Genomic DNA, 24415 nt, shown 5'->3' with positions numbered 1-24415 from the left:
TTAACTTAGAAACCAATTACCTTGCCTCAATTATTACAATTTCCTTTCAGCAATATAGGGGGAAAAAAAGACATTTCCTTCTGGAAGAATATTTGATCCCCCTAGCAGTTTATTTTATTTTACATTTTTAGAATGTAAAATGTCCATTAAGATAGTTTTTGAAACCCTACTGATCAGAAAGCTGTTAATCCTTAGCAATTTTTCTCCCTGCTGGAGATGAGCTAACAAGGATGATTACTAATTACATTTTTTTTCTAATTCAAATGGAAGGTTTTGAAGTAGCTCTATGGGGTGGAGTTTGATTAATTTTGAATGCTGCTTTAAATAAAGCTTACACATATTATAGAATCAGCATGTGGAAGTGTCATTTGTATCCCTGAGTGGAGAACTGTGATAATCATGAGGGCTACCCTACTAAGCCTTCCACTCTCACCTCTCTGTTCCTTTCGTTGATGAAAAGAGGAGAGAATGACTCAATTAAGGAACCTCATTGCATGTGTGTCTGAGGTTAATAGGAAAAGAGTTTTATACTCTTGTATTCTGGTTTATCTGAAGAATTAATATTAATATAATAAAAAAATATAACAGGGAAATAAATTCAGCAGTGGGTTTGTTCAAAAATCAAAAAGAATATAAAACTTAATATCTGATATTGTATTTGAAAATCCCCTCAGATAAAATGGCAATTACAAAATGGAAAAAGAATGTTTTTTGAAGCACTCTACTATTCTCTGCTTTTCTACCCACACTCTTTAATACCACTATTGTACCTTAATAATGGTCATTTTCTGGTACATTTGAAAAAAGAGGAGAAAGAGAGAGAAAGAGAGAGAGAGGAGGAGAGAGGAGAGAGAGACAGAGAAGAGACAGAGAAAAGACAGAGACAGAGTGAGACAGAGAGAGAGAGAGGGAGAGAGAGGAGAGAGAGACAGAGAGAGAGAGAGAGAGAGAGAGAGAGAGACAGAGAGAGAGAGACAGAGAGAGAGAGAGAATCCTCTTGTTTGGGTGACATCCCGAGTTGTGTTGTCCAGGACTTACCTTTTTGCTCAGTGAAAAATGAAGGTACTGGTACAAATTTTCTCTTATAAGAACTCTCTTTGATGTTCTTAATCTCACTGACTATTTTGCTTGATCTGAGTACTTCCTAAAAGCAAATTCAGTCTAAAAGATAGAACTGGTTCTTACCCTATATTTTATGGTCAAATCACAAATGAGTTAATGGCTCTAAATGTAAGTAACAATTAATAAATTATTTAAGTAGTATCCTGCATATAGTTCAGTTGTGATGGATATTTAAGGTTGCTTACCTTTCTGAAAACTGTTATCCTATAAAAATACTGACTCTGGGTGGAGTCCCGGTTGTATATCAGAAGACTTCTACCATTTACATATTCTTATGCAGTTCAAGCATATTATTTCTTACTGCTGATCATTAATCGCAAAAAAGCAGAAGAGACAGTTGTTCAGAGATCTACTGACGTTGTTGACAACAGAAGTATAAACATATTGCCATAAATCATATCAAGAAATAGGGTCTAAATAATCTCTGAGGATTAAAGAGACTTTTTATACACATGTTGGCATTTTTTGGAATATAACTTCTTCAATGAGCGTGCCATGGTGAAACAGGGTCACTTCGGTGACCTTGATTTATTTTGATTTACCAATTTGCTGAAGTGAAAGTAGTTTGTATTAGTGTGCCCTTATGTGATATTTTACCTCCTTTGGTTTTATCTCTATTGTGATCTACATCAGGAATATGTTGAATAAAGTATGAGGTGCAGCTAGGAAATGAGAGGTAGCATTTTGCAGTGAAACAGAGAGTCAGCCTCACAATTAAGAAGACTTTGGTTAAAGTCATGTTGTCTGTGGGACTAGACAAATCCCTAGAGCTCTCAATGCTCCCAGGTATCCCTCTAATAATATACATTGCAGATCACTGTTGATTTGCCTCAATACAAGGAGTTTTCTCAATGGGAGTTCCCCACACCAATTTTAATTACGGTGTGAGGGGATAACCTAAGAATAGTTTCCCTAAACTCCCTAGAAATAACTATGACAATTAACAGATCTGTCTGGCATGCCTCTTATCATCAAACAACTTGAGCTTCACACTTTATTATTACTGAAGGAATTAATCAGTTGTTTAATTATCTGCCAGTACATGAAGATGTGTGTTTACCTGGTGAAGTAGCCTTTGTGTAGTTTCAAGGGCCTTGGATGTCTCCAACTATATCCCTTTTGTACCTGGGGATATCTTATGAAATTTCTTAATTCTTATTTTCTTAAATCTTATTTCTTCATTTTCTACAAAAAGTTTTCTTCAAGTGTTCCGGATGGCAAAGGAATAATAACTTCCATTTCATTTTGTGGGATTTTGTTTTCCATGATTTTGTTGAATAACCTCCAAAAACATCCCTCTTGAGTACAGAGAACACTTCAGTACTTACAAAAATGCACACTATAAGAAAATTCCACATTTCTGCATTCAGTGGCAGTGCTCTAGGGGGAACATCCTCTCAGATTTAAATTTTCTGTGATATTTTATCTTAAAGCACTACATAGGAAAACAGAATGAGGCCATGTTGGAAAGCATCATGAAAATACATAATATTCATGAAAATTAGATGAATAAATGCCATTTAACTGTATCTCTATTTTTCCAAATCAGCCAGGATTTATACTTATATGCTAGAGAAGACCCGGCTTGTTTCTCAACCTCTCAGCCAGAGCAATTTTCTTATTTTCTACTTGTTAATGGATGGCCTGACTGCTGAAGAAAAATATGGTCTTCGCCTTAATAACTTATCTACTCACAGGTAAGTGGCTAGGCATTTCCAAAGTATTTAATATCAATTTTCAATTTTTGATTATAAATTTTATTTTTCTAAAAATAGCTTTGGATTGTATAAGAATAAAAAAGAAATGGCTAAAATGAACAGATATAAGTATTTTAAAAAAACATAAATGTAGTTTTAATTTAAAATCTGAGTTTCTTCAAACTTCACTATTCATTATGTATACATTTATATTTTCTAAGTTGTAAGATTGGGAGTAAAAATGATAGTGTTTACATTTTACAAAGATTCAGTAACAGAATTTGAAATCTGTTAAAAGTTCATTCTTATCATTATGTAGATCAGAGAGATTAAAAGGAAATGTCTTGATGTGCTTCCTTGGATTATTTTTATTAGCTATTAAAAATTGATTTCAAATTTTCAATAGTCCTTCAATGTAGTGACAGATCCTTACTGAGGAAGAATTTGACTCAATTCAGTAAATTTTTATCATTGGTGTAATATGTATAAGACAGACTAAGAAGGCACTGAGAATAAAATGATTTTTAAAAATAACAGATTTTAGCTTCAGAGAGCTTATGGTCTATGTGGGGACAGAAGAGACTGGGGTCACGTCATACTTGGTTATGTCTAAAACATTGTAGATGAGAGCGAAGGAGCGTTCGAGTTATAGAGTTCTAGGAAAATTCCTTACTAACTGAGAGAGTGAATGTAAATGCTATAACTGATTGGAACTTAAATCAACTTCAAATGTAAGGGGTTGATTTTATATCCTGAAGGTAAGCCATATGTTGATACAGAAGTGCTGCAGTAACTTTCTTTAGAATTTCACACAGAAGTATAATAGGGAAGGAGACAAGAAGGATGTAGCATTCCTTCCGGTTGTTGCTGAGTCATTTCAGTAATGTCTGACTTTTCGTGACCCCCTTTGGGTCTTTCTCAGCAAAGATATGGAAGTGGTTTGCCATTTCTTTCTCCAGTTCATTTTATAGATGAGGAACTGAGGCAAATAGGTTTGTTATTTTCCCAGGGTCACCCAGCTACGAAGTGTCTGAAGCCAAATTTGAACTTTTGACTCCAGACCTGGAACTCTATCCCCTGTACCACCTAGTTGCCCCATTCTTTCTATACTCTAGTTTCATATACCTACTCCATTCTAGTACTTTCTCCAGTAAAGTTGTTTTTCATTTACTATGTATGTTTCTTGTAAATCTCTATTTATGTGCGTGTTGCCTCTCCCGTTAAAATATAAGCTACCTGAGGACATTTATTTTCTTAGCAGCTCTAGAAATTGGCACAATGTCTGGCACATGAAACTGAGCATGAAAACAATGATCATTTTGATTGATAGTACAAGATCTTATTTTACAGAAGAGGAACCTAAACCCCAGAGAAGTAAAATGACTTGCCTGAGGCCATACAGCTAAAGAATTCTAGAGACAAGCATAAAACTAAGAATAAATAAATAAATGAAAAGACAAATAAACAGACAAATAAATACATAAAGTTTTTCGTTATTGGTACCTTCCCAATATTATGTGCTAACAAACACCAAAGATATCTAATAAGGATTCATTTGTGTTTTGTTTTTGAATAACTAATATCTATATTTCTATACAAATAGAGGGATGCACATAACATTTTAAAACAAAATCTCTCCCTCTTCCTAATGTACCCCAATCTACTTTGTGGCTAAGCTAGATTTTTTTTTTATAATCTCTGTGGGGGGAAGCACAATTATTAATTTATTTACCTCTGGTCATTCCATTTATTTCTCTTTCTCCACATAGTTTGGAGTTACTAAGCATATTCAAAAACTGAAACCAGTGGGAGATACTTTGCCAAGAGTCCCCACAGGAAAAACCTCAGCAAAATCTTGAATAATTCAGTCCCCATGAACAAAACTGTTATCTCATCAAAAATTTTTCAAGCATCCAAAAAAGGATAAAGTCCTATTCCTCAGCAGATCTATATACCCCATCTTCAGCTTCAGAAGTAATTTATACCTAAACACTTGGAGGATAATTCTTTTCTCAGCAAAGTTTTACCAGAATTAATTGGGCTAAATGAGATTTTATTTTGGTAACTAAAGGTCTTACCCAGATAATATTGATAAAATTTGACAAAATCACATAGCACAGGGACTTTAATTTGTCCAGAGATCTCTTTTTGGTTTACAAATCAAATATGTTAAACGGGATCCCTTCTTGAAATAGTTTTATGTTTCAGCCAGAAGCATCCCAGACATTAAAACATTTAAGCCATCATTCCACTCATCTCTCTATTCAATACCTCAGCTATTAAGAGAAATTGAGCAATTTATGGATGACTGTATATTTTTCCATGTCAAAATTGAAGCCACGGCTGATTTTATCCAAGTATGTTGCCCATTAAATTAGCAAACATTTGTGAAGTATGTACTATGTACTAAATACCATTAGTAAAGGAATATTTCTTTCAAAAAAGTAACATTTTGTGCTTTATTCAATGAATCCAGTTGATGCCTTAGTTTAAAAAGACATTGGGGCAGAAACCACATAACTTACCAGTTCCACAAATTTGTAAATCAAATATTTTTCCTGTAGCCACAAAACTCATGTATTCTATTATTTTTCTGCTTTTACAAAGGTGAAAAATAATTTTAGGGAATAACATCTGCTTTACAAATTATAAACATGAAAACCACCACTGCCTTTCACTTATTTATTTGTTTATTTATTTTGCTCTGTTGTGGAAATGATATAGATCTACTTGCATTCAATGGATGGTGAATTTTAAAATGCACTCATGATCCTAATATGCCTTTCTTATTGTAGCATTGCAGTGATATCTACTCCATTTGGATATTACTTTTACAATTTATATATGTTTACTTTTACAATTATAATTTATAAATTCTTATTGTATGATGTGTGCTAGACTCCAGTCCGTTACCACAATTCCCTAAAGGTGTTTATAGCTTGCCTGTTAAGTGGGGCACTTGACTCATACTACAGGACTGACATTCACAAAAGAAAAATAAAGGTAATTGTTACTGTTGTTTCCAAATGGATGGCTGCGTACTAACAATCAACTTTGGGAAAATCACTTTCCTTTCAGTTTCCTCTTCTTCTACTAAATTCCAAGGTACAGTTAGATGATCCCTAAGTTTCCTTTCAGATCCTTCCATCTTGTGTCCTGCCTATATAATTGTTAAGCAGAGCAGTACTTCTGCTTCTACCTTAAACTTTCACTAGGTGTCCTTCCTCTCCACAAAGTCAAGTCTTAGAACCAGAAATACCATTCATTTCAGAAATTTCTGTTACCAGTTCTCAATTTCTATTTCAGTTTTCTAAATGTTTATTTTTCCATTTCTACTTTGTTATGAGTCAATAGGAATATACTCTTTTAGTTTTAAGAATTACAGATAAAATACTGGGTTATGTTCTTGAAAACAGAAATTACTGGGAATGCAACCATTTCTTTCCTCTTTTCCATCTTGGGATCATAGATTTAGAGCTGGAAATACTTCACAGATTATTTAATCTACCCACTTCACTTTACAGATGAGGAAACTGAGGCCTAGAGAATGGTCATACAGGTTCTAAATGGTATAGAGAGGATTTTGAGGATTTGAGCCCAAGGCCTCCAATATCAAATCCAGAATGCTTTCCACTATATCTTTTTAAAATAGATCCATGGGTCTAGGATCCCTCAGTTTTGAGACAGACCAATGCAGATGTCCAAAGAAATGATTCATTCTCCCTTGTGCTTTCTCATGATGGAATTGGTTTCAGTATTAATTGTGAAAGACTATTTCAATTTTCCATATTTTTAAAAATAAGTTGAAATCCAGCTTCAGGTTGATTTTCTTTGTGTGAACTATGTCTCACCCTCTGTTATGAAAAAAGGAAACTCTGAGTCACTGGTTATTTGCACTCATGATTGCTGTCTAAAAGAATACCTATCACAGCAGAAGCCAGCTCGAGTTTAAATTTAGTGAGAGCTGATTCTCTACTAAGTTTTGGATACTTAAAGTCTTCAATGATCTGTGATTTTGTTTAGACAGAGTTTTCTTTTCCGACAGAATGTATCATAATTCCTCTATAACTCTGAATATATATGTATGGATATATGGGTATATATATGTATATACATATATATACATATATTGCATGTGTTTTATATATGTATTTAGAGAGATCTCAATATTCCTCTGAATGTCATTTTATTCTCCCATATGACATCATACAATATTTGTGTGTGTGTAAAATATATGTACACTAATATATGCATAAAATATAAGTACACTAATCTATACCTGTGACATATCATATATGTATCTAAAATATGTGTATGTATACAGAGATAGATATAGATACAGATGTTTGATAGTAGAAAATTATGAGGAACCACACCATGGTATCTGTATTCTGTTCATCAGCCTTATAATCTAAGTCAGTTCCTGTGATCAGTCTTTGGTCATGAATCTATAAGCCAGACCCTCAGACAACAGACACAGGTTCTCATTGGGCCCATAGTCAAATGACTTTACAGTTTGATAGGATCAGCCAGAATTTAGGTTACACTGGTATAACCTTTGAGATTGCAGTCATCTACAGGCCATGATGAGACAGTACTTTAACAGAGTATTTTCAATATAAATGTTATATTTAATAAGAAAAAATGTTTCATACTGTAAATTAATAAAGGGTACATCTTAAAGCACATACATATTAGTTCATGGCATGGCATTTGCTTGTTTCCCAGGACTTTTTGCTGCAGTTCCCTTTCTTTATATTCAATATGTAACTTCTTTATTTCATATTTTAACCAGTTTAACTTGAAATTATGCCAGCAGCTGAATGTACTCTTGAGTGGTGATATTGCAACATATTTGGGGAAAAAAGCTAGTTATTTATTGTGGACATGTTATTAAGCAATGCTTAGAAGAAATGAAACTTAAAATTGAAGAATTGAAATTCAACAAGTTTTTTAGTTCATGAAGTTTTTTTTTTAAATTGAGAATAAGATACATTGATTCTTAAGGTTGTTTTTATGTTTCACCATATTAATGGGAGGTTCTTGAACTAGATTTTTGTGATACAATCCATCCAGTCAGGCTTCCACCCCATGGCATGATGACAATTTGGAACCTAAAAGATTCTAATAACTCTGCTGAATTTTAATATGCTGAAGTTCTGAAAAAAAAAAAAGATTGGACTCCTACCACGCAGCCAGTAGGCACATCTCAATGATACTGTGCCAGGAAGCAGAGTTGTGGGTGGTTATAGGCTATTGCTGTTCTGTTCCCACTCTGAGTACTAAGTACAAATTACTAAGAATTTGCAAATTATATCACAGGCTGCTATTCAGGTACCTAGGTCAAACCCTGATGTAAGGATGTATAAACAGATGATTAACAGTCAAAGCACTGCATTTCAATGTAGAATAAAGAGTACTGGCTGTGAAATTAGAGTCTAGGTTAACCCCCAAATATGCCAGAGGCTTCTGAATTCATCCCTCAAAGTAAGCAAAGTAGTGCAATAAGAAAGATCCTGGATTTTGAGTCAAATGAATTTCATTCACATCCTGACTTACTCTTTATAACCTTGGATAGGTCACTTGACATCTCTCGACTTTAGTAATTTCATCTTTAAAATTAGGAAGTTGGACTAGAATCAGCAGAATGTTCCTCAGAATGCATAAGAAATTGAGAATTGAGTGCTATAATCCTGAAGAGTCCCATCAGTCCTGCACAGCTCCTAAGATCTCTTCTAGCTCTAAATTTATGATCTTTGATCCTATGATTTGGGTTAAATATCAAATCTATTACTTATTGCCTCTGCAGTTTGGGTCAAATTATTTTACTTCTGTCAACATCAGTTTCTTCATCTGTAAAAAAAAAAACAAAAAACAAAAAGACATCTAGGCCAGGGTTGGGGAGCCTGCAGCCTTGAGGGTACATGTAACCTTCTAGGTCCTTGGGTGTGTCCCTTTGACTGAGTCCAGGTTTTATAGAACAAATCCTTTAATTAAGGGGATTGTTCTGTGAAGACTGGATTTAGTCAAAGGACCCAACCTAGGACTTGGAGTGCCCCATGTGACCTCAAGACTGCCGGTTCGCCACCCCTGACAGACTAAAGCATATCTCATCTCCCTTCCAGCTCTAGAATTTATTCTTTGTCATGACTTTTGACAAACCAAATACATTCCTAGTCCCTCAGTTTTACTAACTAGCCAGCTTGTCCAAACCCAGTGCTGCTAACTGAATAATGAATATAATTCAGAGGAATAAAATTTAGAAGACTTTGCATAGTTCCTCATAGTTTTTGACTATCATATTTTATCTGATATATACATATACACACTTTTCTCTCTTTGTCTCTCTCATCCTTCTCTCTCCTTTTCTGTACGCATATTATATGAAATCTATATTACCTCATATTATATACAATAGATAAACATTTTTATATATGTTTGTATATAGATGTATAGAGTTAAAGGAACTGAAATGAAACTGAGTTTGGGAAATGACAAATTCATGATGCTGTTTAGTAGCCTAAATAGGAAAATTCTTACTAGGATCTGTCAGGAGTAGAGTTTCAATGCCTTCAGAAAGGAATCATAAGTTCCTATAGTAGGTAGAAATTACTAAATTGATGTTAAGGACTTTAATAAAAAGATTCCTTATTGTATTTATTATATTAATTAAATGAAATTCATGATATAGAATACAAATACTAAAACAACTCTGTAATCTCATTGGGATTTTCTTGGCAAAGATACTGGAGTGGTTTGCCATTTCCTTCTCTAGCTCATTTTACAGATGAGGAAACTGAGGCAAACAGGTTTAAATGACTGACTCCTAGCTACTGGAAGTCTGAGTTCACATTTGAACTCAGGAAGATGACTTTTCCTAACTCCAGAATGGACAGTCTACCTACTGCACCACCTAGCTGCTCCTCAAAGTTATATATTACCTTTTATCTAAACTTCTATAATAGTATCCTAATTGTTTTCCTCTTTTCCAGTCTTCCTCCAACCAATCTTTCACTTTTCCTCTTCTTGAAATCAGTCCTTTGCTCAAAAGCCAAGATAATCTTCTTAAGGCACAGATATGACTACATCACTCCCTTGAACAAAGACCTTCAGGGACTCCTAATTGTTGCCTCTAGGCAACCTTGACATTCAAAGTGTTCCAAAATCTACCTTGCAATGTACCAATCCAAAATCTAACTGCAATGTACCTTTTTATGTTTATTTCACATTACTCATCATAACTGAAGATACAGTCAAACCGGAGGACTTCTAGATATTCCCCAAATACCATAATCCTCTTCTGCCTTCAGGGTAGAGAATCATTTACCATCCCTTGCATGCACTTACTTTTCACCTCAGTCTTTAGAATCTTTATTTTTTAAATGTTCTTCTGAAATGCCTGCTCAACTGGTCTATATCTGAAGACTGACAAAAAAACACTTCCTTCTGTTTTACTTTAAACCAACTTGAATTACTTGAAAATTGTTCCTTTCATTGAACCTGAACCCGTATATCTCTAAATTTCACCTACAGGCTTCTAGCTTTGCCCGCCAGTGCCAGACATGAGAGGTTTAATCCCTCCACATACCAGTTTATCAGATCCTTAAAGACATCTATTATGCCTTCACTAAGTCTTCACTTTTTCTAGCTAACATCACTAGTTTCTACAGTGAATCTTCATTTTTAATATTTTCCAGACCTTTCATCATTTGGCTTTTCTGTTTCTTAAAATGTGTTTGTCCAGCACTGGAAAGAGTACTACCAAATGACCAGGGCAGAGTTTACAGCTATCATGAGCTCTCCAGTCCTGAATATTATCTGTACCTATCAACCTAGTCATACTCACTCTACCCTCTTCCATGTAAAAAAGGACATTTGTTTTCCCTCAAAGGTCTCATGCTCCTAGAACTTTCATAGTCTATACTAGTATCTCAGTAAATACATCTAAATACTCTTTTAGCTCTGTATGACTTACACAGTTCATCTTGGCCTGATGAGGTGAACTCATCAAGGTCAATGAAATGCCAATGCGATCACTGATCATTTATCATTAAGTTTCCATTTTTGATCCACCCTTTCCAGTTCAATGATCATTCATTCTTCTTGTAAGAGAAAAATGAAGAAAAGTAAGGGTTGGATAGTTTAACCCTTCCACTGAGGTTATCAATATTTCTTTTGCCTCAAACAACTGTCCTTTCTCCTCTCCTCCTATCTCTCTTTCCTTTTCTCCCTGTCTCTCTCCCTCTCCCTCTGTCTCTGTCTCTCTCTGTCTCTCTCTCTCTGTCTCTCAGTCTCTCTCTCTCTGTCTCACTCTCTGTCTGTCTCTGTCTCTGTCTCTGTCTCTCTCTGTCTCTCTCTCTCTGTCTCTCAGTCTCTCTCTCTCTGTCTCACTCTCTGTCTGTCTCTGTCTCTGTCTCTGTCTCTCTCTCTCTCTCTCTCACCGGTGCTTCCTCTCTGTCTTTCTATGTCTTTTTCTTTGTTTCTGCATCTCACAGTTTCTCTTTTTCTCTTGACCTTTCTCTTACCCCCAGCATAGCTTTTAAAAAAACAAAAACACCAAGTTTTTGGGGGGGAGGGTACTTAGCCTAGATTATGTGTTTCAACTCATTATGAGCTTTAGAATTCTAAGATAATTATCACACAGTACTGTAATATCTTTTCCTGTCATCCTCCTTTAATTGCCCATTGTCTTCGCTTTCATCTTCCATGCATTTACTTTAAACATCTAAGTTAACCCATGGGTTTCCTTTGTATCCACATCAATCTCTCCAGACAATTCTCTTTGTTCTGATCAGAGTTCCATTCTTGAGAGATTCCCTTTCCATTTGATCCAACTTTTAGGCCATTGAACCCTACCTAATCTTTCTCTGAACTCTTTGAAAACTGCCCCAAGTTTAATATGCATAACAGACAATGTCTGCCTTTTTTCCCTTCTTGTTTCATGAACTGTTTTAGAGGCAATGTGGCGCAGCGTTTAGAGAGATGGATTTGGGTCCAGGAAAACCTGCCTGAGAAATTTACACATTCACTGTGACTGGTCAAGGCACTCTGCCTCTCTAAATGTCAGTTTCCTTATCTGCAAAATGGGCATAAAAATAACACCTACCTTACAGGGTGTTATGAGGATAAAATTTTATAATGTAGGTAACGCATTTTGAAAAGCATTGGTGAATGTTAGCTAACATTAATTCTTTTAGGTAAGAATTAGATTGAAAATAAAAAATAGTTTCTCAATATCTCTCAGCCTTTTGAGGAATGGAACTAACATTAAGGCAAATCATACATTTATTAGATGCTCTGTTTAGGAAGAGGAGTATATGAACTAGCAAATATCCTGATCATGAAATCATCCCAACACTCATTTTCATATGTCTGAACAAAGTTTATGATCTGTTCTAGGAACTGTTCCTCTAATTTATCCTTTTGTTCAAGTGATCTATAATATACCCCCACCGCACTCTTCTTTCTTTTTCCCTCTGTTAATATTACCCAAATGTGTAAAGCAGTCTTTCAAACATTTATATATAGCTAATCTATCTCTAAAATAAACACCTTAATTCTTTCAGTTGACCTAAATTTGACATTTCTTATTGCCCCCCCCCCAATCTTTCCTTGACTCTCTCTGTTCAGACTCTCATCCTGTCTTTTCTGTGCCTTTCATTGCCAAAAGCTTAGGAACTCTTATTTGTATTGCCTCCCTTTCCTCACCATTCATTTATTCATTTCAGCTCTTTACAATGTGGCTTTTAGCCCCACAATTTAACTGAAACTGTTCACTGGCTCCCTACATTCTTTGTTGTTGATGTTTCTTATATTGAGGATAAATAATGGGACAGTTCATTCATTTCCAAATTCACCACTCATCCCCCCAAAATGGTGAGCCTTCCATTGTAATAGATTCTAAAGAGCAAAATAGTCATTATTAGGCAAAACCAAAAAACACATGTGCACCAAGTTTGTCAGCATATGCAATGTTCCAAACCCATGGCTAAGCGAAGTAGTCAACTCAGCAGATAATGTGCTCATTTTACAGAGGAGGAAGTGGTCTTAGAGAAGCTAGCTGATGTGATGACCAAGGCCAGAGCTGGGATTCAAAACCATGTCTTCTATCTCTGTGTCATGTGTTCATTTTACTATATTATGCTGGTTTTCATCTTTATCAAAATCATTACTAAAAATGTTGAACAGTGTTGGGCTGAGCACAGAACCTGGTGGCATGCTAAGATAGTCCTCATCAAATCACAAAGGTAGAAACATGGAATGACAGCATTAAATTAAGGTTTAGGAATCAATGTAGAAGTTCTTGAAACTAATACTCTGGAGAGTTTTTCTGCCACGGTGGCTATCCTTTTCTTAAAAGTGGTTTAGTGGAACTTTATTCCAAAATTGATTGATAATAGGCATTATAATGTAGTGGAAAAGAGATTTGAATTTGGAGTCACTGAATCTGAATTTAGAACCTATGTCAATGAATTCTTGTGTAGCCTTGGCAAGGAAATCCAAGTTACTGTTATATAAAATGCAGAGATTCGAAGAGATCAATTTTGATGTCCCTTCCAGTTCTAGATAAAATGATCTATTTAAGACAAAACCCAAATTATATTAAATATACATCATACTCTGCACTTTTAAATTACTCTGTGCTTTAAAAGGTCTTTAGAATAAGTGCCACAATGTCAATAATACAAATGCAGTGAAACACACCTAAAGTCTGATTAAAGTCAATGACCGATATTAGTTCTATAGAACAGATGTTAAGGTGTGACTTCTTCCTGTGGTGAGGAGGCAGAATGGGGGAGGGGAACATGGCTTATGGATGAGATGAGGAAGGAATGTCATTGTTTTTCTTAACTATTCATTGTTTTGAGGTAGGGGGATTCAATATAGATGGGAAAGCTCAGTATATTGGTAAATGATTCTGTTATAAAAAAAAAAAGCAAACATCATCAATATACGTCCTCAGAGCAGTCAAACTTGGAGTGTACACAATTCTGGCCTCATTACTGAGATTTTCTAAGTTACCACAAAAGAGAGAAACCAGTTTCAAATGCCAAAATTGTCATTTGTGCTCTGATGGTTTTTGACTTCACTAACTGTAATTTTCCATTCTCATTTCTTGTACTTCCTTCCTCCATCTGCCAACCAATATGATCTTCCTCATTCATTAGGTAAATCCTGTCTTTCCTTCTTTGCTCTATACTCTGGAATTCAACTTTCTCTGACCCTTAAGCTTCTCATAGTCTCAATTCAACTCATCTGTATTTTTTTAGCTGCAAATAGAGGCTATATTCAGGCCTGCAATGTTAATGGCAGACTTCATGACAAATCTGTTCAGGATGAAAAGGATTGAATGACTTTTACTAGATAATTAGTTTTCATAATGTACTATACTGTTAGACTTGAAAACGATCTTAAATATCATCTGATCCAAACACATTATGTAGATGACGATACTGAGGCATGGAGAGGATCATTGGCTTGCCCAAGATCCTGGAAAGTAAATAGAAGAGCCAGAGCTCCTCTCTCCTACCCTATATGATATAGTTCCTACTGGACTGTGATATCTGCCCTCCTAGGCAAGCAAAACAATCGACCAACCAAACATAAATTGACAAGTGCAATTGTTACCAAATTGTTACCAGTTGGCCAGTGCCTAGGACAGTGTAGCGTATGTGTTGTGTGTTTGATAATAATAATAGACAGAAATAAAAACAGCTCTCATTTATATAGTGCATTAAAGTTTGACTGGGCTTTGCACATATTATCTTGTTTCATTCTCACAATTACTCTGTGAGTTAGGCACTCAAATGAAGTTTACATATGAGAGAACTGAGGTTAAGACAAATGAAGTGGCATTCCCAGTCACCTAGCTATTAAATATCTGAGAGAAGATTCAAACTCAAGTCTTGTTGACTCTATGTCTAACATTCTGTTCATTATACCACCTGACTACTTAATATTGAACATTTAATATTTGTTGATGACAACAATGATAAATCACCTTTGATTTTTTGGTGGTGGTGTGGACTTCCCCATAGAATGTGAACTCCTTGAGGACAGGGGATATTTCATTTTCATCTTTGTGTTCTCCTCAACTAGCAGAATACTGAAGAATAGTAGGTGCTTAATAAATATTCTTTGATTAATTTATTTGGGACATGGCTTGGGATAAGAAAGAAAGAAAGACAAAAACAGGAAGCACCCAAAGATGGTGCTTCTAGTCCCTGGCTTACAGAGTGGGAGCACAGAATAATTCCCTCACTCCCTAAGAAGTTGGAGATTCTTAACCTAGCATTCATGAACTTTAAATATGTGTAATATATACATCTGTGTCTATGTATGTTTGTATGTGTATGTGTATGAATATATATTTTCGTATCTTTATTTTGATAATTGATTTCCTTTGAAGTCGTATGCATAGAATGCCCCAAGTTTTAGTGCTTAAACACTACACTAAAACTTTAGGCATGTAATGTTTTATTTTATAAATTTAAAAGCATTGTTCTGAGGAGTCCATAGGTTTACTCAAATAGGCAAAGGGAACCACGACACCTAAAAATGTGAAGAACCTAAGAACTCCTGCCCCTTAGTTCATAACAGTACAAGAAAATTGCCTTTTTTTCCTTAAATATGGCCAGTACATTGTTTGTGCCTTTTCAGACTCAAGGGGAGAAAAAACCACATTGTGGTATCTAAGTACTATAATTGGCAGAACAAATAGGTTGTGCTCGATGAGCTTCTTTCCTTTACTAAAATTATCAAACATTTCTTATTTCACCAAATCAGTTTGGTTTTGGATCTCCTTTTGTACACAAAGATAGTAAAGATATTTTCCAAATTTTTGTATAACTTTAGGTGCTTGAGTTGTTAGTAACTGTAATCATTGCCAACCCTGAACTAGTTTATTTGTGGAACTATAAAATATACCTGGAGGTCTCCAGGTTGATGTATATAGAAATACATATTTAAATATGCATATTATCCAGCATTCCAAACCTGTGCAGCCAGACTCCTAATCTGAACTGAAAACTCATAGCAGCAGAAATCTAATCTTCTCTCTCCATTTTTAGAAAAGCCTATCTCATTGTTTTTGGCCAGCCCCAGTTCTTTCCAGTTAGGAGAACCAAAGGACAACTCCACAGCAAGGAAACCTGCATTGTGAACTGCTTAGTCCAAACATAAAATGGCCATAGGCTTGACACCTTTGTAATATTCATCCTACCCAGGCAGGTCATCCTTTATGTAAATATAAACCAGTAACTGAATGTTTGTTAATAAAGATTTGATGAAAAGACTAAGAAGCATCTAGGTCTAGTGCACAGAGTAACAGAGATGGAACCAAAAAGATTGGAGTTATATCTCTCCTTTAATCCATATTACACACCACCATGTGCAAGACACTTAACCATTCTGAGCCTCATTTTCCTCAGTTGTGAAAGAAACAGTTTGGAATACATGGTATTTAAGCGCCCTTGTTGCTCTAGATCTCTGATCGTGTGATCCTATGATTTCCTCCTCTCACCTTTGTATTCCCTATGGATAATGATACGTAGCTCTCCTTTTGAAAGAGGTGCTTAAAGTTGTATTTGTTCCAGTTGGATCCCTAGATGTCTCAAGTGTTATTCAGTTCCTTGGGCACAGGAATAAGAATTGAGCTTCCTTGGCCAAATGAAGATTGGAAAAAACAATGCCTTTATAGTCAGATGATCTTATTAAATCCCCAGCTGTACCATATATGAGCAATATGATCTTAAGCAAGCTCTTTCCTTTCTCTGAATATCACTTTTTTATCTGTAAAATTAGTGTGCTGAACTTGAGAGCCTCTGAGAACCTTTCTAGATCAATGAAAATAAGCTTTGTTAAAATGCGTTTGTTTTTCTTCAAAGAGATGGTACTTTCACACTGTTTTGAATTGCTTAGACTCACAGAATTCCTTAATTTAGGGGCCTGTAGACATATTTAAATATACATTTCTATAGCAATGTTTCAGTGTAATTGATTTTAGTACGATTTCCTTTGTAATCCTATGTAGTTTATTTATGCATTTAAAACAACTATTCTGAAAAGGAATCCCTAGGCTTCACAAGATTACCAAATGGGTCCAGGACCATTAAAAAAATAAGATTAAGAAGCTGGATTTCTATTCCATACTTTACTGTTTTTAGATTTCATTTTAGCATTCATCTGTCCTTAGCCATTCACATCAATGAATAAATATTTCCTCAACTCTGTTACTGAAATTGACATCTTGCTACTTGTTTCATTTTCTTTTGCCCAAAGCAAGTTCATTAGCTTGGACATAATCTCTTGGCTTTCTGCTAGAGAAGTTCTGAGACGAAGGAAAGCATGTGAATTGCTTTGTTGTGCCATTGTTTGTCTGGGATATGAAGGATTAAGGAAATAGTGACCACTTTGGAATTTAGCTAGGGCATCAGCCAAAGACATCTCATATAAACATAATAACTAATTCCTTCTTGGTTAAACTGTTCCAAAAGCTACAAAGCTCCCACTTGCACCAACACTTTCTGTTGGCAAATCTTCAGATATTTAGCTTGCCTTTTCTAGAACCAACGAAGTTAGTGTGATGAATTTGTGTACAAGCTTACATTTGCTCTACAGTCATGGTTCCGATTTATGTAACAGTGCTCACAAAGGAATTTCAAAGTGCTTGGCAAATATTTTTCGATTATCACATAACATTAAGCTCAGTTGGGGAGACAGAGAAAGTTGGACAAATAAAAATTGAATACATTGTAATTAATTATTAATAAACTCCCAGTAAAACATTAACAGGGGAAGATCATGATGAAAACAATATCCTAAAAATGATAAAAGTGACAATGAGAATCAGTTGGAGCAAATGAATTCCTGAGGCTGGTAATCAGGGAAAGAAAAGTTTGTAATAATCCATGCATAACTGATCAGGTTTTTTTGTTTTGTTTTGTTTGTTTTTTTATGGGAAGGAAATTATTTCAATACCACAGGGACACGTGATGTCATCAGCATGGGTACTTCCTCTGCTGACATAAATCACAGTTACTATCTAATTTGTTAGTTTTTTGAGAATTTGTGTGGTTAAAATAGTCATAATCCTAAAATCTATCTAACCGTTCTAAACATGAGACTGATCTTTGGATGACAGAAATTTTGAGATCTCATACTGATCCCAAAGACACCTCTAAGTCAAGATGAAGCTGAGGAGAATCTTAGTAGAAGAAATAAAGGAAGAATTACTAGAAAATTAAAATATTCTAGTGATGACGTGGTTATTCAATGTAAACTTCTATTCCTAAGACTTTTTGCTTGCTAAATAAGAGTGTCAGTCTTCATGAATAAAAGTGTACTTACATTTCATCAATAATTTAGTGCTCTCATGACTCACCTTTCATACCAGGGATTGGGGTCAAAAAATGTATTTTCATGATCTGGCAGTTTTAATGAAGACAGATACCTTAGGGTGAAAATAAACCATTAAGTTCAGTGATAGAAGGTTAAAAATAAGTTCATGTCATGATTAGTTAAAAATTGTTCTTGAAATTTTAAATTCCCAGTTGCCAGCTCTGGGGTAACTAAACATTCTGATCTGATGACTTGAAGAAATAGGATTTACTTTCATTAAAGAATCCTTTATTAAATATCTCCTTTGTGCATGACACAATGTTCAACGCTCAGATGAAAAACAGATAAAATAGTAATACAGACCCTTTTCTCAATTAGGTTATAGTCTAGTGTGTATTGAACCACTATGTTTGTAAATATTTGTCACAAAATAAGAGATTCAGACAAAAAGGTCTAGGAAAAAGGAAATTGGGAGAGATTATCTCTAAGTGAAATCAGTGAAGTCTTTATGGATACACCAAAGTTAGAATTAGGAGGATTTCAATAGTCAGAGATATGAATGAATTGTAATATGGGAGGGTGGCCTTTGTGAACAGATGGAAATAGGAGAACCACCCAGTATTAGCAATCCGATTTGTGTGGAATGTAAAGTGAGGGGAGTACAGTTAAGTTATAGTGGAAAGGTAATTTATGTAAAATTGTAGTGGACCCTAAGTCCTGAACTAGGTAGGATGTTTTATCCTGAAGGCAATGGAAAATATATTATTGGTCTGGAGCAGGAAGAGAAAAACATAGGCAGACCTAAGTATTAGGAAGACTATTTTTGTAACGATGTGAAGGATAGATTGTGAAGTAGGGGAAACTAGAGGCAAAACCGACCAGTTAGGATGTCATTTAAAGAGAAAAGAGATAATTAGAACCCACACTACAGTCATTGCCATGTCAGGGGCAAGACCACTAGATGTAGGATACCCAGGTTTTATAACTGGCTCAGTTGCTAATTAGCTATGTGGTTGTGATCAGGTCAATTAAATTTTCTGGACTGCAGTTTCCTCAACTGTAAAATAAAGGTATTGGACTAGATCTCCAAATTTCCTTCTTTCTCTAACTTTGAAAGTCAAAATGGATTTAGGAGAGATTTTGAATGTTTGACATCTTTCTGTTCAAGTAATTTCCTAAAAACATCTAGATGACACACAGAAAATTATTAGTGGTCCCTAGAGCTATTAGTCTCTTATTCTTCCCTTGGACTATGGTCAACCAAACCCTTTAATCCACTGATGCCTTCACTCTCTCCTTCCCCAAAAACCTAGGGTGGGAGGAACATGTATGCGAGACACACACACACACACACACACACACACACACACACTCACACACATACATACATACATACACACCTACATAGTCATATTTTAATCCCTTTTGGAAATAAGTAAATTATATATTGTGTGTATTACTTCTTTGCTTTTCAATTTAATGCATTAATTTTCTTTATAGAGCACCAAGAACCATGGATTATGTCTTTGTTCCATAGAGGCCATTAAGTCAAAGTGTCAGAAATTAAAATAAATCCCCATGTTACTTCAGTACTTTGAGGCAAAGCATGTTGAAGAAGGCGGAGTAACTCTAAACTGGCCTTTCGCTGCTTAGGAACATAGCTATTAGCATATAGATGGATAACAAAGCAACTTGGTTTTCAACTAGGTTAATCAGGTACCGTTCATCAGAACCAAGTTTACTTAAAATGTCAATAGTAATGAAAATAAACTTAGTAACATTACGCACAATGTGACTGTTATCTGTAAGGGACCCACCCACAGAAAATATTATCCAGGCACAGAACATTGTGTCCTACTGTCTTGCGACATCTCACCTGTTTAAACACTTCATGGTAAACAGAACATCATGCAGTTATTGCAGAACATATTTGTTAATTGTCTTCTACAGAAAATCCGGGGTTGAGGGTGGGGCTTCCTGGGGAAAGGTTAAGTCATCCAGAAACATCACCTGGAAATCTAGATTATGAAACGTTTGCTTGCTCACCAGATAATTCGTAGTTTTCTCATAAAGGAAAATAAATAAACAAACAGGAAAAGAGGGTTTTAAAAATAATAATCTGAAGATATCAAAGAAGACGTTATATTCAACTAAAGAATAAACGTCATCAACGCCTTTGTAGACCTATATAGCGGTGAAATTCTCAACTCATGGATATGGTTCATCATTGGGAATCTTAAAAATACAGGTGTTTTGTTCAGTGTGATAAAACACATTAGTCTTTTTCTTAAAGAGAGCTGCTTAGGGTAGTGCTTTCAGAAACCTGTATAAACTTCCTGTCATTATTCTTTGACTGGAAACTCCCCCATGCCCTGCTCTGAAAAGGAACCCCTCCGTTTATCCCTGATCTGAGACAATGCACAGTGATACAAGGCATGCCAGGGAAAACAGTTTCCAGACAAAGCTCTGTCTGTCGCTTTTTAATTTTTTTCCCCTGATGGATGGTGTTCGTAGATTCTGATTTTTCTTCCTCTTGAGCAGGACGTATCCAAGTCAAGTGCACTTCCTTGCACCTTTTTCAGCCTGAAAGGGAATGAGAAAGTAGTTTAGTTATTAACTATGCTGTGACTCTGGGCATCACTTCACCTATACAGGTTTTAATAGCTTTAACAGTAAAATGAATTCGGATGCTCAGCACACCAGCGAATCTGTGACCATGAAGATGCAGGTGCTCACAGAATTGCAGAATTTAGAAGCTAGAAGACATATTATCAGCCATCTAATCTAACCCATGTTCTTCATGAGAACATTCCTGACAACCAACTTGTGTTGGAAACCCTCCAAAGAAGGGCAATTGAGGGCAATTGAAATACTCAAACAATTTCCTAAATTCAGTGCTATTTTCTCTCTTTCTTTCTCTTTATTTCTGATGAAATTATAACAGCAGTAATAATAAAAATAAGCTCATTACATGGTACTTGGTATGTGCTAGGCACTGTGGTAAGTGTTTTATTACTATTAACTCATTTAATCCTCACAACAAACCTGGGAGCTAAGTGCCATTATTATACCCATTTTACAGAGGAAGCTAGGAGACTTGCCCAGAGAGAAAGCGTGTGAGGTTGAAATCCTCATCCCAGGCGCATTGTTCTAGACGCTGTACCACCTCCCTGCCAATTATCAGACTGAATTCTTCATTGATTGTGAATCTCATTGCAAAACCTTTGCAGTTTTCCTGAGCTTTGTATAGTTAGCCACAAGGTCATCTGCAAATAGAAGTATCTGGAGAACCTTTATGTCTGGAGAATATGCCTCTTCCATTTGGATTATGTTGGACTTCATCTATGACAAAGCATGTTGTCCCTTTTTATGACATGTTTAGTGTTAGTAATTAGAGCTTGTTACTGTTTCCATTATTAGGTCTGTTAAAGAATCTGGTAGGGGATAATAATATATTCTTGGAAGACACCTTGTTAAGAGAGAGTCTTTAAGGTAACAGTTTATCAACTGAAATTTTTTTTAGTTATAAAACAACAGACATAGTGAGATTTTGTAATATCCATGCTTTTCAGTCAAATGTGTGACTAGAAAATCATTCTTCAATATGTAAGCACCTATTGTGTGCATATTGCTGAGATAGCCCATGGGGGACATAACAAATTCAGAAAAGACAGTCTGTTTTAAGATTATCACTTTTGTCACTTTCAACTCTAAAAATCTGGGTATAAAGGAAGAAAAAATAAATAAATAAGACAAGGATGATCTAGCAAAAATTTGTGAAATTTGTTTCCCATTTAGTTTTTGTGGTCAGTTCAATTTTGTTGTTGTTCAGTAGTGTTGAGTTGTGTATCTGATTCTTCTCGAACCCATTTGGGTTTTTTTGGCAGAGACAGCAGAATGGTTTGCCATTTCCTTCTCTAGCTCATTTTAAAGATAAGGAAACTGAAGCAAGCAGGTTTAGGTGACTTATCTAGGGTCACATAGCTAGTAAGTGGCTGGATTTGGACTCCAGAAGATGTGCCTTCCTGACTCCAGGCCAAGTGTTCTATCCCCGGTACCACCTAGCTACTGATCAATAAGATACTTGGCATCAATTATTGATCTGATTTAAAGAAGTAGCTTTTGTCTTGTTTCAATAAAAATTCCAGAAAAATATTTAAGACCAGAAATATTTTATGTGTATTTTAGGCATTATCAGGTATTTTTGTTTTTCAAACATTTTTCAATCCTGTCTTCATGACTCCGCTTGGGGTTTTCTTGGCAAAGATACTGGAATGGTTTGCCATTTCCTTCTCCAGCTCATTTTACAGATAAGGAACTGAGGCAAACAGTATTAAATGAGTTGTCCAGGGTTACACATCTACTAAGTGTCTGAGGCCAGATTTAAACTAATGAAGATGAGTCTTCCTAACTCTATACCCACTGCAGCATAGACTGTACCACCTAGCTACTCTATTATCAGGTATAAGGGACTATCAGAGTTATGATTAATTACTATTAGACTTGCTATTACATATTATTATCTCCATTTTACAAGTGAGATAACTGAAGGTCAGAGAGATTAAATAACTTGCATATGATTATACTTGGTCAAGAATTTTTCCCCCAAAATTCATAAATGGCCTTGGAGCATGACTTTGCCTTCACATATGTATCTTACATGTTTCAAGTACACTGCATTAGCAATGCCCTTTATAAAATCCTAGCTTCTTTCACCGATCAGGAGCTACCTACCAAAAGAGACCACTCCCGACCCTCTCAATTATTAACATATTCACTACCTTTCTGTTTCTCCCTGAAATTACTTTGTATTTCTTTTTTTAAAATAATTTATTCATTTTTAGTTTTTAACATTCACTTCTTTAAGATTTTGAGGTTTAAAATTTCTCCCTCTCTCTCTCCTCCCTCCACTCCAAGATAGCATGCAATCTGATACAGGCCCAACTTATATATTCATATGAAACCTATTTTCATATCAGTTATGATGTAAAGAAGAATTAGAAGTAATGGGAGGAACCACAGGAAAGAAGAAACAAACAAAAAAAAAAGGATAGCAAATAGTATGCTTCCATCTGCATTCAGACTCCAAAGATCTTTCCTGAGTATGGATAGAATTTTATATCGTGAGTCTTTTGGAGTTGTCTTAGGTCCTTGCATTTCTAGGAAGAGCTAAGTCCATCAAAATCAGTCATTGCATGATGCTGCTGTTTCTGTCTACAATGTTCTTCTGGTTTGGCTCACATCTCTCAGCATCGGTTCCTGTAAGCCTTCCCAGGTTTTTCTGAAGTCTGATTGTTCACCAATTCTTATAGTACAGTAATATCCCATTACTCATATACCACCACTTGTTCAATTATTCCCCTATTGATGGACACCCCCTCAATCTCCAATTTTTTGCCACAACAAAAGGCCGCTATAAATGCTTTTTGTACACGTGGGTCCTTTTCCCATTTTTGTAATCTCTTTGGGATTCAGACCTAGAAATGCTATCACTGGGTCAAAGGATATGCACAATATCACAGCCGTTTGGGCATTTACTTTGTGTTTCTTCTTTCTAAATATGTCATGTTTGTTTAATTATGAACCTGTTGTATTCCCTCAGCACAAAGTCAGCTCCTTGAAGCCAGGGATTTTTTTGGTACCCTTAAGGCCTAGGATGCTACATCAAGATTCTGACTCCATCACACTGCCACTTCTCCTTTGAAGTCCACTCAATCAAAATTTTCTGCCCAATCCAAACCAAGTTGACATAGAGGCCCACAGCCCATTCTTCCTTTGTCAAGGAATTCAGCACGTGAATCTCTATGCTCAAGTTTTACCACCATGCTGATTGAATTCATTTTAAAGTCAAGTTAACCAGTTCCACCTGGACCTTCCCTGCCTCAAGGCAATACTTTTATTCCTCTCTGATTGATTCTCTAGCTTACGCTGCAGAAAAGTTATTCCAGACTTTGTCTTCTCAAGCTCCCACAACTCCCCTCTCTCTTCCACAGCTAAGGAACTCATCTCTTTTTTTTCTTTTCATTCTGAACTTAACAACTACCAAAAAAATGTGTATTACCACTGAAATTGTACAATAAAGAAAATGGATTTTCCATGAAAATGAAAATCTGTTATGTGTATTTCTTTTTTACATACTTAATAATTCATTATGTTTCTTTTTAAAATACATTTTCCCTTTGTTTTTATATGGCTTAACTTTCTCCTTATATCTTTTCCTTTAGTACCTCCCATACAACCATCCCTCATAATCAAGA

General features: G+C 35.4%; 1 protein-coding gene across 1 annotated transcript in view; it reads left to right on the top strand.

Annotated features, from left to right (window-relative positions):
- The window catches only part of MYO16 (myosin XVI), an 884880-nt gene that overhangs the window by 525027 nt on the left and 335438 nt on the right, over positions 1–24415 (top strand). Inside the window, exon 18 of the mRNA XM_072621988.1 lies at positions 2672–2819. Coding sequence (XP_072478089.1) covers positions 2672–2819 — 148 coding nt within the window. The remainder of the gene's footprint in view (positions 1–2671; positions 2820–24415) is intronic.

This window comes from Notamacropus eugenii, chromosome 6 (assembly GCF_028372415.1).
Source record: "Notamacropus eugenii isolate mMacEug1 chromosome 6, mMacEug1.pri_v2, whole genome shotgun sequence".
Lineage (NCBI taxonomy): Eukaryota > Metazoa > Chordata > Mammalia > Diprotodontia > Macropodidae > Notamacropus > Notamacropus eugenii.
Note: the sequence above shows the minus strand (reverse complement) of the source record. Positions and strands in the feature narration are given on the sequence as shown.